Here is a 16,429-nt window from a genome sequence, read left to right on the forward strand (position 1 = left end):
ACCATAAATTAGTTTTGTCTGTTCTTGAGCATCATATGACTGGAACCATATAGTGACTATTCTTTTATGTCAGGCTTCTTACACTTAGTATAATGGTTTTGAGAGTCATCATCCGTGGTACTGTGGGTATCAATAAATTGGTTTCTTTTTAGTGCTGAGTCATTTTCCGCTGTACGTGGGTTTACCACAATTTTTGTCTGTTTTTATCTGTTTGCTTGTTAATGGACATTTGGGTTGTTTCCCCATTTGGTTTTAAATCTTTGCATGGACGTATATTTTCATTTCTCCTGGATACTTATCCAAGAGGTAGAATCGCTGACTTGTATGGTAAGTATATGTTTAATTTTATGAGAAATTGCCAGAAATCCTAGGTGGCTCTAGCATATTACACTGCCATATTACATTATTACATTACAGCAATATTAAAAAGCATAAAGTTTAGTCACTCAGTCGTGTCTGACTCTTTGTGACCTCATGGACTGCAGCCTACCAGGCTCCTCTGTCCACAGGATTTTCCAGGCAAGAGTACTGGAGTGGGTTGCCATTTCCTTCTCCAGAGGATCTTCCCGACCCAGGGATCGAACCTGGGTCTCCCACGTTGTAGGCAGACACTTTACCGTCTGAGCCACCAGGGACGTACAGCAATATTAAATTATTGCAATTATTATATGCAATTATAATTGCATATTACATTACAGCAACGTATGGGAATTCCAGTTGTTCTTCAATCTCACCAGCACTTGGTGTTGTCAGTCTAAAGATGCTTTTGAAAACCTAACAGAATGAGTATTGAAGTCCTTATTCCATAGCATCTAGGATTGTAACATCTTAAATGTCTACTTCATTTTTTCATTTTGCCGATGAGATGGCAGACCCACAGAAGTTACGACTTTCCCAAGATTTCATAACTAATAGGCTTGGGCCAAAAATATTCTCGTTTTCAGTCCTTTATTCCCCTATATTTTTATAGTAGCTTATGCAGTCAATTCACTGTAATAAATGCTTACGGACACCTGCTATACACATGTGCCAGCATTCTGATGTCAAATATTATGGAGTTCCTAATGGGTGCCAGATAACTGTTTTGGGGTAAAATACCAATATCTGCTTTCAGTAGGGGTGTAGTCTAGTGGCATGATAGGTATGTAAATAAAAGAAGTACAGAAAGTATAGCAGTTAAGGTGCTGTGGTGCGGAGTGATGAGTTAGCATAGGGGAAGGAGTGAGCCGCAGGGAGACACAGGTTCAGGGGAAACTTCCAAGAGGAGCAGATGGCTGTGTAGAATTTTGAAGGCTGGTTATGAGTTTAGAAGCAGACTAAAGGAAGGAAGGGTAGTCTGAGTGTGAGGGTACCACTTAGGCAAAGATACGAAAGTTGGCGTTTAGATGGGAATTCCTCTTTCTTTTTTAAAATGGGTACACTGTGGACATACTGTTTCACTTACCATTTAATTTGAATGTACTTTGATTTAACAGTTTTTTTTTTCCTTAATGGTTAGTGCTTTTTGTATCCTGTTTAAGAAATATCCCAAGTTCATGAGGATATTCTCTTCATGTTTTATTCTCAGAGCTTTATGGTTTACCTCACACTTAGATCTATAATCTATGGGTTATTCAGAAGGATGTTGCTAAATTTAAAAGCAGTTGTGGGCTTTTCAAGTATGTTTCTTTGTCCTTTCTGTGTATTATGAATTGATAGTTGTCTCTGCAGTCCTGTGCATAATCAGGTTTTTCTTTTGTTTCTTTCTCTTTCTTCCCTTTTTTTGTTTTGGTAACCCTTTCATAGGTTTATGTATGGTTTCTCTATTAAGAGGCAGATAGTATCTAGGTCTCTCCTACGATGATACTTAATTCCTCAATCCATTAATGATGAGTCACAAAATGATGATGTTCTAATTCAGTTATTTGTTTTTTATTTCTTAATAAGCTGGCTTGTTGCTATAAACAGAAACATCCTTTCATGTGCTCTTTGGTAAAAATGGCTGTAAGAAATAGCTTCACCTCTCACTTTGTCCCTGGAAAGATTAGCCCTGTAGTCCCTGTCACCTCAACAGCTCTCTGCTGCCTGGCTGCAAAGGAAGTGTGTATTTTCTCTGGCTGCTTGAACAGTTAGAAGCACATGTGCTGGTCTGCCACCATCTTAACCTGAAACAATTTCTATCCTTTTTTTTTTAAGCTTTTTACTCTGTTTCATTAGGTACATGCAGTTTGCGAATTATGAAATCTTCTTGCTGATTTTAAACCCATGTAAAATAATGCTTATTGTTTTAGTCAGTTTTGTTGAAAACTTAGAGCTACTTCACCTTTGTTTTGGCTAACATTTAAAAAAAAAACTTCTGTTGGAGTATGTTGATTTATAATACTGTGTTTCTGCCATATAGCAAAGGGAACCAGCTACACATATACATATATCCACTCTTTTTTAGATTCTTTTCCCATATAGGCCATTACAGAGTTCCCTGTGCTATATAGTAGGTCCTCGCTAGTTATCTGATTTCTGTAAAGTAGTGTGTATATGTCAATCCCCATCTCCCAATTTATCCCTCACCTTTTATTTCCTCCCTAGTAACCATAAGTTTGTTTTCTACATCTGTGAGTCTGTTTCTGTTTTGTAAATAAGTACATGTGCACCCCCTTTTTTTTTTTAAGATTCCCCATGTAAGCAGTGTCATGTGATACTTGTCTTTCCCTGTCTGACTTAATTCACTCCGTGTCACAATCTCTGGGTCTATCCATATTGCTGCAGATGGCATAATGTCATTCCTTTTCATGGCTGAGTAATATTTCATGGTATATATGTACTGCATCTTCTCTATCCATCCCTCTGTCCATAGACATTTAGGCTGTTTCCACGTCCTGGCTATTGCAAACAGTGCTGCAATGAACATTGAGGTGCGTGTATCCTTTCGAATTATGGCTTTCTCCAGATATATGCCCGGGAGTGGTGGCAAACATTCTCTTGGTATATCTTCTCCAATGCCTTTTCTTTCAACTGTTTTTATTATTTATATTTAAGGGTGTTCCATGTAAACAACATATGGTTATTATTTTTTTAATCTAACCTAATTTTTAGATAAGCTCATTTTTCTTTTTGGATACTTTCATCAGCTCTTTTGTTTTCATTTCAGTTCAGTTGCTCAGTCACGTCTGACTCTTTGTGACTCTATGCACTGTGGCACGCCTGTCCATCACCAACTCCCGGAGCTTGCTCAAACTCACGTCCATCGAGTCGGTGATGACATCCGGCCATCTCATCCTCTGTTATCCCCTTCTCCTCCCACCTTCAATCTTTCCCAGCATCAGGGTCTTTTCCAATGAGTCAATTCTTCACATTGGATGGCCAAAGTTTTGGAATTCAGCTTCAGCATCAGTCCTTCCAATAAATATTCAGGACTGATTTCCTTTCGGATTGACTGGTTTGATCTCCTTGCTGTCAAGGGACTCTTCAGAGTTCTCCAACACCACAGTTCAAAAGCATCAATTCTTTGGCACTCAGCTTTCTTTATGGTCCAGCTCTCACATCGATACATTACTACTGGAAAAACCATAGCTTTGAGTATACAGACCTTTGTCGGTAAAGTAATGTCTCTGCTTTTTAATATGTTGTCTAGGTTGATCATAGCTTTTCTTCCAAGGAGCAAGCGTCTTTTAATTTCATGGCTGCAGTCACCATCTGCAGTGATTTTGGAGCCCCCCAAATAAAATCTCTCACTGTTTCCATTGTTCCCCCATCTATTTGCCATGAAGTGAGGGACTGGATGCCGTGATCTTAGTTTTTTGAATGTTGGAGTTTTAAGCCAGCTTTTTCACTCTCCTGTTTCACTTTCATCAAGAGGCTCTTTAGTTCTTCTTCACTTTCTAACATAAGGGTGGTGTCATCTGCATATCTGAGGTTATTGATATTTCTCCCGGCAATCTTGATTCCAGCTTGTGCTTCATCCAGCCCATCGTTTCACATGATGTACTCTGCATGTAAGTTAAATAATCAGGGTGACAATATACAGCATTGTATACTCCTTTCCCAATCTGGAACCAGTCCATTGTTCCATGTCTGGTTCTTAATGTTGCTTCTTGACCTGCATACAGATTTGTCTTTTTTGAGGGTATCTTTCTTAAATTCTTTCTTAACTGACTTATATTCAGGTTCCTATAGCCATAGATACCTGTGTGGAATGCTTTTATCCATAGAAGAGTTTGCTTTTTGGGAGCTGTGCATCTATATCAGCCTTGGACCTCTTGAACCCTGTTCGTAGTTCTTGGACTTAATATGTGAGCTCCCAAATGAAGTGTGAGTCAGGGGCCCAGGCTCAGGTCTCCAGCTGGTATTGGCACCTGCCTCGAGACACATGCTTTTCTGTAGTCCTCGCTGCTCAACTCAAAGCCTTTTCCAGTTTTATTCTTATTTTTTCCCCCTGAAAATTCCCTCACCTCTGTGATATCGGCTATGTAACAAAACTACTTCTGTGGTTGATTGTTTTACAGCAGATAGCTCTGTGTAGTGTGGATATTAACGTTTTCTTTACACATGTTGTTTGTCTTTTCTTGCACCCTGTCATTTAAATTTACCTTCAGCTGTATAAAAGTTACTTAGTATTTCATAATTTTCTTGTGATGGTCTCTAACACATGAATTTTTATGTGCTTTTATAAATTTCTGTAACTGGAAATTTTGTGATTATCATTTTTTTGATCATCTGTTAATTTTTTTCCTTTTCTCATTCTGGGATTCATGTTAATGTGGATGTTCATTAAGTTTTCTAATTCTGCTTTCCCTTTCTATTTATTGTTTCCTTTTTTCTGCTGACTTCAGTAATTTTGTCATTTGGCAATTAAATGGATTGCTATCCATGAGTCTTTCATTTCAGCCATTACATATTTTATACCTAGTATTTTTAGTTCTTCTTACAGCTGCTTGTTTCTTTTTTATATTACCAGTATCCTGTCTTGTCTTTTTGAGGTATTTAAAAATATTCAGTATATACTCTTTTAGTATTTGGATGGCATCACTGACTCAATGGACATGAGTTTGGGTAAACTCCAGAAGTTGGTGATGGACAGGGAGGCCTGCTGTGCTGCCCTCCATGGGGTCACAAAGAGTTGGGCACAACTGAGTGACTGAACTGAACTGAACTTGTTTCATCTGGTAGAGGTCGTCGAGTTTATTTTCTTTATTTTATTTTGTAGTTGAGTTTATCAGATGACCATTTTTTCCCCTGTCAGCTCATATTCCCTCAGGGATATCTGTTCCCTTTGGCCGGTAATGTGTGTGGAAGTGGGAGTGAGTAATTCAAGTCCTTCCTGTTGGGCAGAGTTTACACTCTATGGCATGGCTATCAGACAAATGCTCCTTTTCCTCAGCCAAGTGCCTCCGGCTCTGGGAGATTCTTTCCATTCCTTTCCCTTTGACTGGTTTCACTGGCATCTCCCCTGGGAGGTCAGTGGGGAGAACAGAACTACTGGAGGCCAGTACTTTCTTCTCAGTCCTCAGCCTGACCTTCTCCCTGCCTCTGGCCAATTGTATCATTTTTCTGCCCTGTTGCAGTCATGGGGTAGGTAATGTGATTCATGCAGGGCAATTTAGAGGGAGGAAACACGACTAGAAATTTGCCCTTTAGCCTTAAATGCTCCTCCCTTTGAAGACTTAGTCTAGTTCCCTTCTAAGCCCCTGTCTCTCATCTCACCTAGAAGTTTCCATTGTTCATAGAATAACAAAGACCTAGAACTGACCCAAGTGTCCATTGACGGGAGAATGGATGAACAAGTTGTGCTATATTTGTAAATGTATATTACACAGCAGTGAAAACAGATGGATAACTCTTAGGAATTTGAGTGGGTTATAAAGCAAACACCAGAAAAATGCAAATAACATGAGCCCATTTGTATCAAGAAACTAGCAAAGAATATATTGTTTAGGAATATACATAACTGTAATGAAACTATTTGAAGAAGTAAAAAAGGGACTATAAAGACACAGTTCAGGAGACCTGCTATCTTTTGGGACAGAGCAGGGTGGGGAGGAACCAGAGATCAAATTTCCAACATCTGTTGGATCATAAAAAAAGCAAGGGAATTCAGAAAAACATCTACTTCTACGACATTGACTGTGCTAAAGCTTTTGACTGTGTGGATCACAACAAACTGGAAAATTCTTAGAGAAATGGGCATACCAGGCCACCTGACCTGCCTCCTGAGAAAGCTGTATGCATGTCAAGAAGCAACAGTTAGAACCGGACATGGAACAACAGATTTGTTCAAAATTGAGCCTTGAGCAGCTTCTAATCAAAAACAAAAGAGCTAAAAAGGTCTCATTCTGTATTCTCTGAGTTTGGCTTTGAGTGTTTTCAGCATATTGTTACCTCTTGTCAGTGAGAGTGACTTCATTTGGGAATCAGTGGCTAGTAGTTTTTAAAAATTATTTTGAATAGGCTTTATTTTTAAAGGCAGTTTTAGTTTCGTAGCAAAATGGAGCATAAAGTACAGAGATTTCCTATATAGCCCCTGCCCCTACACACGCATAACCTTCCCATTATTAATACCCTTCACCAGAGTGGAACATTTGTTACAGTTGATGAGCCAATATTGGTATGTTCTTATTAACTAAGGTCCACTGCTTACATTAGTGTCCACTCTTGTATTGTACATTTGATGGGTTTGAACACAAGCCCTATGACATGAATCTGTCATAGTGTCATACAGACTTGTCTCACTGCCGTAAGAATGCTCTTTGTGCAATATATTCATCCCTCCCTCCCCTTTCTAAACCCCTGGCAACCACTGTTGCCTTTACTGTCTCCATAGTTTTGTCTTTTCCAGAATGCCTTAAAGCCAGAATCCTACAGTGTGTAGTAGCCCTTTCAGGTTGGTTTCTTTCATTTAGTCATACGTATTTAGGCTTCTTGCATGTCTTTTCATAGTTTGATCATTTCTTTTTAGCAGTGAATATTATTCCATTGTCCAGATGGACCACAATTTATTTCTCCATTTGCCTACCGAGGGCATCTGGGTTGCTTCCAAGTTTAGGCAATTATGAATAAAGCTGCTATAAGCATTTGTGTGCAGTTTTTGTGTGAACCTGAGTTTCCAGCTCCTTTGGGTAAATACCAAGGAGCGTGATTGCTAGATCGTATGTTAAGAATGTTTAGTTTTCTAAGAACCTGACAAACTGTCTTCCAAAGTGACTGTACCATGTTGCTTTCCCTCCAGCAATGAATGAAAATTAACGTTGCTTCATATCCTCACTAGCATCCAGAGTTGTCAGTATTCTGGATTTTGGCCATTGTAATAGGTGTGTGTGTGTGTTCAGTGGCTCAGTCGTGTCCAACTCTTTGCGACCCCATGGAGTGTAGCCCACCAGGCTCCTCTGTCCATTGGATTCTCCAGGAAAGATTATTGGAGTGGGTTGCCATGCCCGTCTCCAAGAGATCATCCTGACCCAGGGATCAAACCCACGTCTCCTGGATTGGCAGACAGATTCTTTACCACCAGTGCTGCCTGAGAAGCCCATAATAGGTGTGCAGTGGTTATGTCATTGTTTACATTTGCATTTCTCTGGTGATGGACAGGGAGGCCTGGCGTGCTGCGGTTCATGGGGTCACGAAGAGTCGGACACGACTGAGCGACTGAACTGATACTGATACTGATGATATATGATGTGGAGCATCTTTTCATATGCTTATTTTCCATTTGTATATCTTCTTTGGTAGGGTATCTTTTAAGTCCTTTGGTCCATTTTTTAATACAGTTGTTCCTAATTGTTGAGTTTTGAGAGTTCTTTGTATATTTTGGATACCAGTTCTTTATCACACGTGTCTTTTGCAGATATCTTATCCCAGTCTGGGTCTTGTCTCTTCAGTAAAGTCTAGCATATCAATTATTTCTTATATGGATTATGTCTTTGGTATTATATCTAAAAAATCATCACCAGACCCAAGATCATCTAGGTTTTTTCCTGTGTTATCTTCTAGGAGCGTTATAGTTTTGCATCGTACTTTACATATGTGATTCATCTCAACTTAAGTTTTGTGAAATGTGTATGTATGTCTGTGTCTAGATTCATTTTTTTATGTGTGGATGTCCAGTTGGTTCAGTCTGATCAGTCTCATCATGTCCATCATTGTTTTCATAAATTTCCTGTGTTCAAACCAATGATCCATTTATAATTTCAGTAACAATTATTACCTAACTTGAAAAGAAAATAGTATTTTTCAACATAAAAGTTAAAGAAAAATCACCCAAAGCTTAAAAGAATCATGAAATTATACTGTATCTAACTGTGGTGTGTTAGGCATTCAGTTGATTTTGCATTGTGTGAAGTGCAGACACTGAGAAACTGTCCCTGCACTTGCTGCTGTTGAGTTGGTGGTTTCCAGTTAAGAATATAATACTTGAATGCATGTTATTTAAAAAATTAATCTATTTAAAATGCAATTCTAATTAAATGTAGAACCTCTGAATCCCTTCTGTGGGATATGGCTTTCTGGTGGCTCAGCTGGTAAAGAATCCTCCTGCAGTGTGGGAGACCTGGGTTCAATCCCTGATTCAGGAAGCTCTCCTGGAGGAAGGCATGACAACCCACTCCAGTATTCTTGCCTGGAGAATCCCCATGGACAGAGGAGCCTGGCGGGCTACAGTCCATGTGGTCACAAAGAGTCAGACACGACTGAGCAACTAAGTGCACACAGCCCAGAAATGTTAACTAATGGGGGGTTTGACATATAGAACAGGACTCTGTGCACAATGGAGGTTCCATAAATAGTTGCTATTATATCTAAGTAGTTTAGTAAATATTTATGTCTGAAATATCTTATATATTTTAATAAACAATTTATTAAATATCTTACATATAAAATACCTTGACTATTTCATATTTACATAATCGTCCTCAAAACATATCAGTAGAAAGTACAAAGCTAGTAAGACTGTTTCTTGGTGCCAGATACTAAATGAACCTTTTCCTTATTCACAGGCTAAAAAGCCAGATTCCTGAAATTAAGCAGACTTTAGAAATTCTAAAATACATGCAGAAGAAAAAAGTAAGTGCCTTTTTTGTTTGTAAACATGAGCAAACCAGGATAGTTCAGCAGAGACGTGTTCCTGACTCCTTGGTCACTGGTATTTGAACCCATGCTGGAAGATCCAGTCTGCCTTCCTGAGCACATGTAGTGATATCACAGACGTTGTGCTTCCGTGAGACATGTGGCTTTCCACCGAAAGTCAGGTTTAATTCTAAGACCCACACTGCTTGGGGTATTTTACTTACATGTAGTATTTGTGAAGCTTAAATGCAACTTGAAATCATTTTAAGTGCAAAAAGAAATGAATAGTCTTTATTGTTTGTGGCTCTCAGTTCACAGTTGAGGAAATACTTACAAAGAGGGTACACTTGACCAGTGTCACATAGCTAGTTACTGGCAGAACTGGATTTGGGAATCTTCTGAGTTCTCACCCATTTTTTTGTTAAATAAAAGCAGGGTGTAAAAATTAAGTTTCATAAAATATTTAACATATCATATATATGTGTATATATATGATTTATTACTTGATGGGCAGAGTAGCTACATCTCTAGTCTGTTTTTTTTTATGTCACAAACTTTATAAGAGACTTTAGAAGACTGGTTGGGTGAGCATGAAGTACTGATGAAGTGATAATAACAGATCACGCTTGTCTAGTGCTTAGTCTGTGCCAGGCACTGAAGTGTGTGTGTTTTTGTTCTTACAAACGCTACTTGCCACAGCCTTCAGGGGTGCAGTAAGTAGCTGAGTCAGGATGCACGCACTCCCTGCGCAGTCCTCTGACTCCAGCAGTCCTTTCTTTACCCTTCTACCTTACCTCTCTCTCCCTCGGTTCCTCTACCTGATTTGTCTGTGGGATGGGACTGTTTTAATGGCTTAAGCTCAGCTCTGCAATCACCTGTATGACCTTGGTATCACAATGGACCGTTTACGGTACCGTCATGTATTTTCTTTTTTTTTTTTAAGGAGTCCACCAGTTCACTGGAGACCAGGTTCTTATTGGCAGATAATCTGTATTGCAAAGCATCGGTTCCTCCTACCGATAAAGTGTGTCTGTGGTTGGGGGTAAGTCAATGTCATTGCCGCAGCTTCCTTGGCTGACATTTTGTAAAGCAGTGTTTTTCCCCAGCACGGCAGTATTGGAGAGGAGCACTTGACCGTGCACGGAATGAAGGGGTGGCATTCCGGGGGGACTAGGAGTATGAGAAAGATTGCCGCAGAAGCAAGGTCAAGTCTCTTCCAATCAAAACAAAAGGGACCAAAATCTGGCTTTCCCTCCAGCTAGCATTTTATCTGTTACATTTTGTAACAGAATGTATTGTTGAACCTCAGATAGATGTTTCTTCGTCATCAGAGTTTATGAGTTCTAGAAAGATCTCTCTGAACTTAAGGGGGAACAGATTATTACAAAAACCTTGGGGTTAGAACCCATTTGAAAAAGTCATACATTTCAGTTGTGATTATTCCAGAGACCTTGTCTGTGATTTTTCCTATGTTACTACTCTTGAGTCTCATGATCAACCAAGTCATGCCTGATCACACAGTTAGGTCTTGCTAATTCAGGCAAGTTCCTATGCAAAGTAGCAAATTGGGAGGATTTCCACTCACTGCTATCCTGTACCGTCATCCTCGAGAGGCACGCTAGCACCGTGAAAGGTTGGCAGATTCATACATAGAAACTCACTTCTTTATCTGTTAGTTCCTCCTTATGATTTCTGTTAGCTGTAACATTTCAGAGTTTATGCATTTATTTCTAGAAACATAATTCCCATTCTTGTTTAGTTTTAGTTTTATAAATGGAACAGCTAGTCACCCAGTAGCTCAGATCTTAGGGGTTTTCCTCCTTGGTTTCTCTTCTCCTTGGCCCACATTTAATCACGGGGGGGATAAGATGATTCCATAAAGTAGACAGGGACAACAAGGACTGCTCTCCTGAGAATTATGGCTGGAGCCCACCTTACACGAGATGGATTCCAAATGGATCACGTACTGACATGAAATAGTTACACCATCAAAGTTCTAGACCAAGTCACAGATAATTGTAGCCCTGGAATATGGATGGTTTGTCAGGCCTCAAAACTTGGAAACCCATGAGCAAAGTAAAAAGACAACAAGAAAAAAATATGTGTGACTCATATTACACACAAAGGGCTAACAGGTTTGCAGGACGACTTGGAGTTGTCTTTTGGGCATGTCAGTCTTCAGATGCCTGTTAGACTGTCAAGTAGAGAGGCTGATAAGACAGTGTTTGAGGAGTGAATCAACTAAGGAGATATACTTGATTGAGTGATTGATGATTTTTGACACGAATGAAGTGTTTTAAAATGTATTATATTTTCTCTTGTTACAGGTAAGCAAAGTGTAGACATTTTCTCGGGAAAAAAGTGCTAATAAGTATCAGTAATTGAGAAATGAGATTGGGAGTCTGGGTTTGGAGAACCATTTACTTTGCATTGAATATTTTAGTCCTGTCTGAATTTTTATGCAGCTTTCTAATTATCACAAGGGCTTCCCTTGTGGCTCAGCCGGTAAATAATCCACCTGCAATGCGGGAGACCTGGGTTCAATCCCTGGGTCGGGAAGATCCCCTGGAGAAGGGAAAGGCTACCCACTCCAGTATTCTGGCCTGGAGAATTCCGTGTCCATGGGGTCTCAAAGAGTCGGACACGACTGAGCGGTTTTCACTCACTCACTTCCAATTATCATGAACTGGCATATTCAGTCAATAAGTATGTAGCACCTGCTTTGTGCTAAGTCCTTTCATGTTGTCTCATTTAATTCTTAAAACAGTCCTTTTAAATTCCATTTGTCATATGAGGAAAGTGGTTCAGGAAATGTCTGGTGGTAAGTCAGGTGATAGGAGGAGTTCAGAGCTGTGAAAGGTACGGTTCCCTGTTATGGAGCGCATGCCTTCCCAAGTGTCAGCAGTTACTCCAGATCTTAGATCCCGACCTCGTCACCTTGCCTTCGCCCCTGGTGTCTGTTGGGAGGTTGGATAGGGTTTGGTAACTAAAGATACTGGTTCCTATCCTAATTCTTCTATTTATTTAGTATCTCTGAAATCATAGGTAAGCTGACTTCTCAGAGCCTGTTTTCTTCACTGTAGAGAAGTTGAGGAGGAAATGATATAATGGATGTAAATACAGTCTCTCACTCAGGGGGCAATAACTACTGTGTTTAAAGCTAGAGAGTAAATGTTTTCGGTGTTGCAGACCACATGGTCTCTGCCACAACTAAGTACTTAGCTTGCCGCTGTGGCATGAGAGTCTTAAGTGAATAAAGAGTGGCTAGGTTTCAAAAAAAACTTAGGACAAGAGACGGCTGGCCAGATTTGACCTAAGGGCTGTAGTTTGCCAGCCGCTGCTCTAACCTATAAAGCCCAAAGTCAGTGTTCGCTCATTGTCACACTTTTTTCCTCTCTGCAGGCGAACGTAATGCTTGAATATGATATTGATGAAGCTCAGGCCTTGTTGGAAAAGAATTTATTGATGGCCACAAAGAATCTTGATTCTCTTGAGGAAGACCTCGACTTTCTTCGAGATCAGTTTACTACCACGGAAGTCAGTATCCTTTCCTAAAGAAAGGCCGAGGGAGGAAAGCAGAAAGATGTTTTTTTATGTTCTTATGTGCACTGCTTTAATGAGAAGAATGTCCTTATTTTTAGACTAATGTTAAGTTGCAGATTTTATAAGAGTAGTAAATGACATATTTTAGAACTAATACTGAACTAAGTTTATAGATAGACTGATCTGAATTGGAGGAGTGAAAGTGTGGAAATAGCAAATGCAATTTAGTAAATGAGTATTTCTATGTCAGATATTTTCTCAAGATACTCTTTTATAGCTAGATAAGTACTAGAGTTCCACAGCTCTCCATTAAAGGTCTCCTGTGTTCCTGCAACTGTGGTAAGCTGTGTGGGGCATGTGCTGGTGAGGAGATCAGTGTGAAAAAAGAAGTCAGTTAACTTCAGGTAGTCAACACCAAGGCAGTTTAAAATTAGGGCATTGAAACATGTATATTATCATATGGGAGACAGATCACCGGTCCAGGTTTAATGCACGAGACAAGTGCTCAGGGCTGGGGCAATGGGATGACCCAGAGGGATGGGATGGGGAGGGAGGTGGGAGGGGGGGTTCAGGATGGGGAACACATGTAAACCCATGGCTGACTCATGTCAATGTATGGCAAAAACCACTACAGTATTGTAAAGTAATTAGCCCCCAACTAAAATAAATAAATTTATTAAAAAAATAAAATTAGGGCAATAGATGTGAGCTAGAGTTAGTTTGGAACAGTCTTTGAGAAGATAGAGCTGAGATTGTATTTAAAGGTAGTGTAGGATTTCTTTTAGCAGAGAGAAGGGAAAGGCTCTCATGTTGAAACCCAGCTCCTGGCATTTTCCCTCTGACCTGTGTCTCCTCGTTGTCAGAATCATTGGCCTCACACAGTCATTCAAGACAGAATCCTGGGAGTCAACCTTCTTTGCTCTCTGTTACGCTCATTTTGGCCTTTTAGAACCGAGGGTCAGTAGTTTTCTTTTTATTTATTTACTTATTTATTTATTTATTTTAATTGGAGGCTAATTACTTAACAATATTGTAGTGGTTTTTGCCATCCATTCACATGAATCAGCCATGGGTGTACATGTGTCTCGCATCCTGAACCCCCTCCCACCTCCCTCCCTATCCCATCCCTCAGGGTCATCCCAGTGCACCAGTCCTGAGGACCCTGTCTCATGCATTGAACCCGGACTGGCAATCTGTTTCACATATGGTAATATACATGTTTCAGTGCTATTCTCTCATATCCTCCCAACCTCACCATCTCCCACAGAGTCCAAAAGTCTGTTCTTTACATCTGTGTCTCTTTTGCTGTCTCGCATATAGGGTCATCATTACCATCTTTCTAAATTCCATATATATGCATTAATATACTGTATTGGTATTTTTCTTTCTGACTTACTTCACTCTGTGTAATAGGCTCAGTTTCATCCACCTCTTTAGAACTGATACAAATGCATTCCTTTTAATAGCTGACTAATATTCCATTGTGTATCTGTACCACAGCTTTCTTATCAATTCGTCTAAGGATGGACATCTAGGTTGCTTCCATGTCCTGGCTATTGTAAACAGTGCTGTGGTGAACATTGGGGTACATGCGTCTCTTTAATTCTGGTTTCCTCAGTGTGTATACCCAGCAGTGGGATTGCTGGGTCGTATGGCAGTTTTCTACTGTTTTCCTCCCCCCGGTCCTTCACACTCTCTCTGCCATGAATTCACTGAGTCACACTGCTTATTTTTATTCCTCTGGCTGTAATGCATCAGTGGTTCTTTGTTACATGTCAGCTATGCACATGGGCACTTTCGGGGGTGGTCCCTGCCAGTCTCGATTCCACATGCCACTGACTGATTTCCTGCCCTGGTCCTCCCTCAGTGCACCCAAGGTCCAAATCACCCCAGGTGGTTTTCTTCACCCCCTAAATGGGGCGTGCCCTTTGTATGTCCACACTTGGTTCCTCCTACCTAGACTGATTTCCCCCTATTGACTTGGGTTCCTCCATCTTATCTTTCATCTTTCAGCTCAAGCAGCAGTTTCTGAACATTTTCCAGCCCTCTCAGGGTGTTCTGTTGCTCCTCTGTGATTCCTGAGCAGTTGGCACATAGTACTTAGAATTTGTTTTTCATGCCAGACTGGGAGCTCTTCAAGTGTAGGAGCTCCATGTTCTCTCTCCTCCATAGCATGTAGCGCATGGCAGGTTTTAAGGGGTTGGGTGAAGGAAAGTAGGCCTGTTTGAGGCCTAGAGCAGGGGTTAGCACATGACTTCATTCAGAGGGGGAAAAAAAAAGATAAAATACCTAGAAAATAACATTGTACCTTCAGGACACACCACCAACGGCATGAGCCGGGAAAGAAAGCACTGATAGGGGAAGGCCTAAGCAGGGTGGTGCTTGTGGAAAGGAAAAGATATAGATGCTGAATAGATTGGATAAATTAAGCCAAACAGAGGGTAAGAGATAAAATTAGTGATAATTAAACTGTAATAATTTAAATATTGCATGTCAGAGTATGCTTTGAATCACCTTCGAAATGCTGTGGATGAGGGGCTCTCTTGAAAACTGTTGGGAGTGTCGAGCACACGTGTGTCAAATATAATACTGTAGTTGACCAGCTTTCCTAAACAATCATTGAGTGGAGATCTTGACTAGGTTTTAGTGGAATTTTGTTCCAGTCTTTCCTTGGCACACAATACGGCACCTTGCTGTAGTCACTAGTATTTTGTGTGTGTGTGATTTCTGTCTTTCATTCAGTGTGTGACTGCATGTTATCTTTCGAATTGCAATGGCATTTTCTTTGACAATTCTTGCAGATATGGCCAGAGTTTATAACTGGGATGTTAAGAGAAGAAACAAAGATGATTCCACCAAGAACAAAGCATAAAGATGGCAGTTAAAAATGTGGTTCAGTTTTCCAAACATGTTTATGCTTAAAAGTTGACATAACTTTACATGATTTTTAACAGCAAGAATAATTAAAACTTTAAAAACAGATAAGCACCACTTTATTTATTTATAAAAACTTAGTAGCAAATATTTTATGAAACTTACAGTGTTGTTATTTTATTTTTTGCATTTCCAACAAAGTAAATGCTGCTTTCACCATTTTTGTTTGTTTGTCTGTTTTTCATCAGGAAAGTCTTAGCCGAAATGGCTAGAAACTGTGAGATATGTTATAGAAGCTGATTTCTGGACAGTTTAGTGCAGTTTACTTTTCTGTATTGGCTGGTGTTACTCTCACTTGTGATATGGTTAAACCAGTTCAGAGGTAGGAAAAACAGTTGAAATATTTGAAAATTTGTTTTTCTTTAGTACATGTAGGGCTTCATGGTCCTCTGTTGTTGTTATTTGTCCTTTGTGAATGGAGTTTCATGAATGACTGCTTAGCTAATAACTATGTAATGTTCTGTACTTTTAAGGAAATGGCAATTTGCATTCCTAAATAGTAAGAGGGCTATTGAGACAACACCTTTCCTAACCTGATATAGGTACACAGAGCCTTTGCAATGCCAACATAAGATCTTGGCCAACATGAAATAACAAAATTACCTATGGAAAACTCTTGCCTGAGGTGTATTTGTACTTACTGACAGTTCTCCGAAGAAGCAAGACAGGAATATTAAGATAAATATAAATCTGCAGTGGTTTAAGAGAGTTGTGAGCTTTTTTATTCATGGTAAAACTTCAAAAGAGTAGTAGAAAATCCCCGTGGAAAGCCATTGGTACAGTGGCTAGTGCTGGGTGATAACAGATTTCTGGTAACAACACAAATGTATTATTCCATGTCCCTGTAGCAAAGAGTATACTTGTACAATGTTTTGTACTTGTATTTCATGATATTAAAGCAGTGAAGTTAACAATTGTA

At 39.7% G+C, this 16,429-nt stretch overlaps 1 protein-coding gene across 3 annotated transcripts in view; it reads left to right on the forward strand.

Annotated features, from left to right (window-relative positions):
- Positions 1-16,429, forward strand: part of VBP1 (VHL binding protein 1) — a 70,462-nt gene extending 54,033 nt beyond the window's left edge. For all 3 annotated transcript variants that reach the window (XM_081563664.1, XM_081563665.1, XM_081563666.1), the window contains 4 exons: positions 8,964-9,030; positions 9,977-10,075; positions 12,436-12,574; positions 15,378-16,429. In XM_081563664.1, the coding sequence (XP_081419790.1) occupies positions 8,964-9,030; positions 9,977-10,075; positions 12,436-12,574; positions 15,378-15,448 (376 nt within the window). In that variant the 3' untranslated portion in view covers positions 15,449-16,429. The remainder of the gene's footprint in view (positions 1-8,963; positions 9,031-9,976; positions 10,076-12,435; positions 12,575-15,377) is intronic.

This window comes from Giraffa tippelskirchi, chromosome X (genome assembly GCF_054371585.1).
Source record: "Giraffa tippelskirchi isolate mGirTip1 chromosome X, T2T-mGirTip1v1.2.pri, whole genome shotgun sequence".
NCBI lineage: Eukaryota > Metazoa > Chordata > Mammalia > Artiodactyla > Giraffidae > Giraffa > Giraffa tippelskirchi.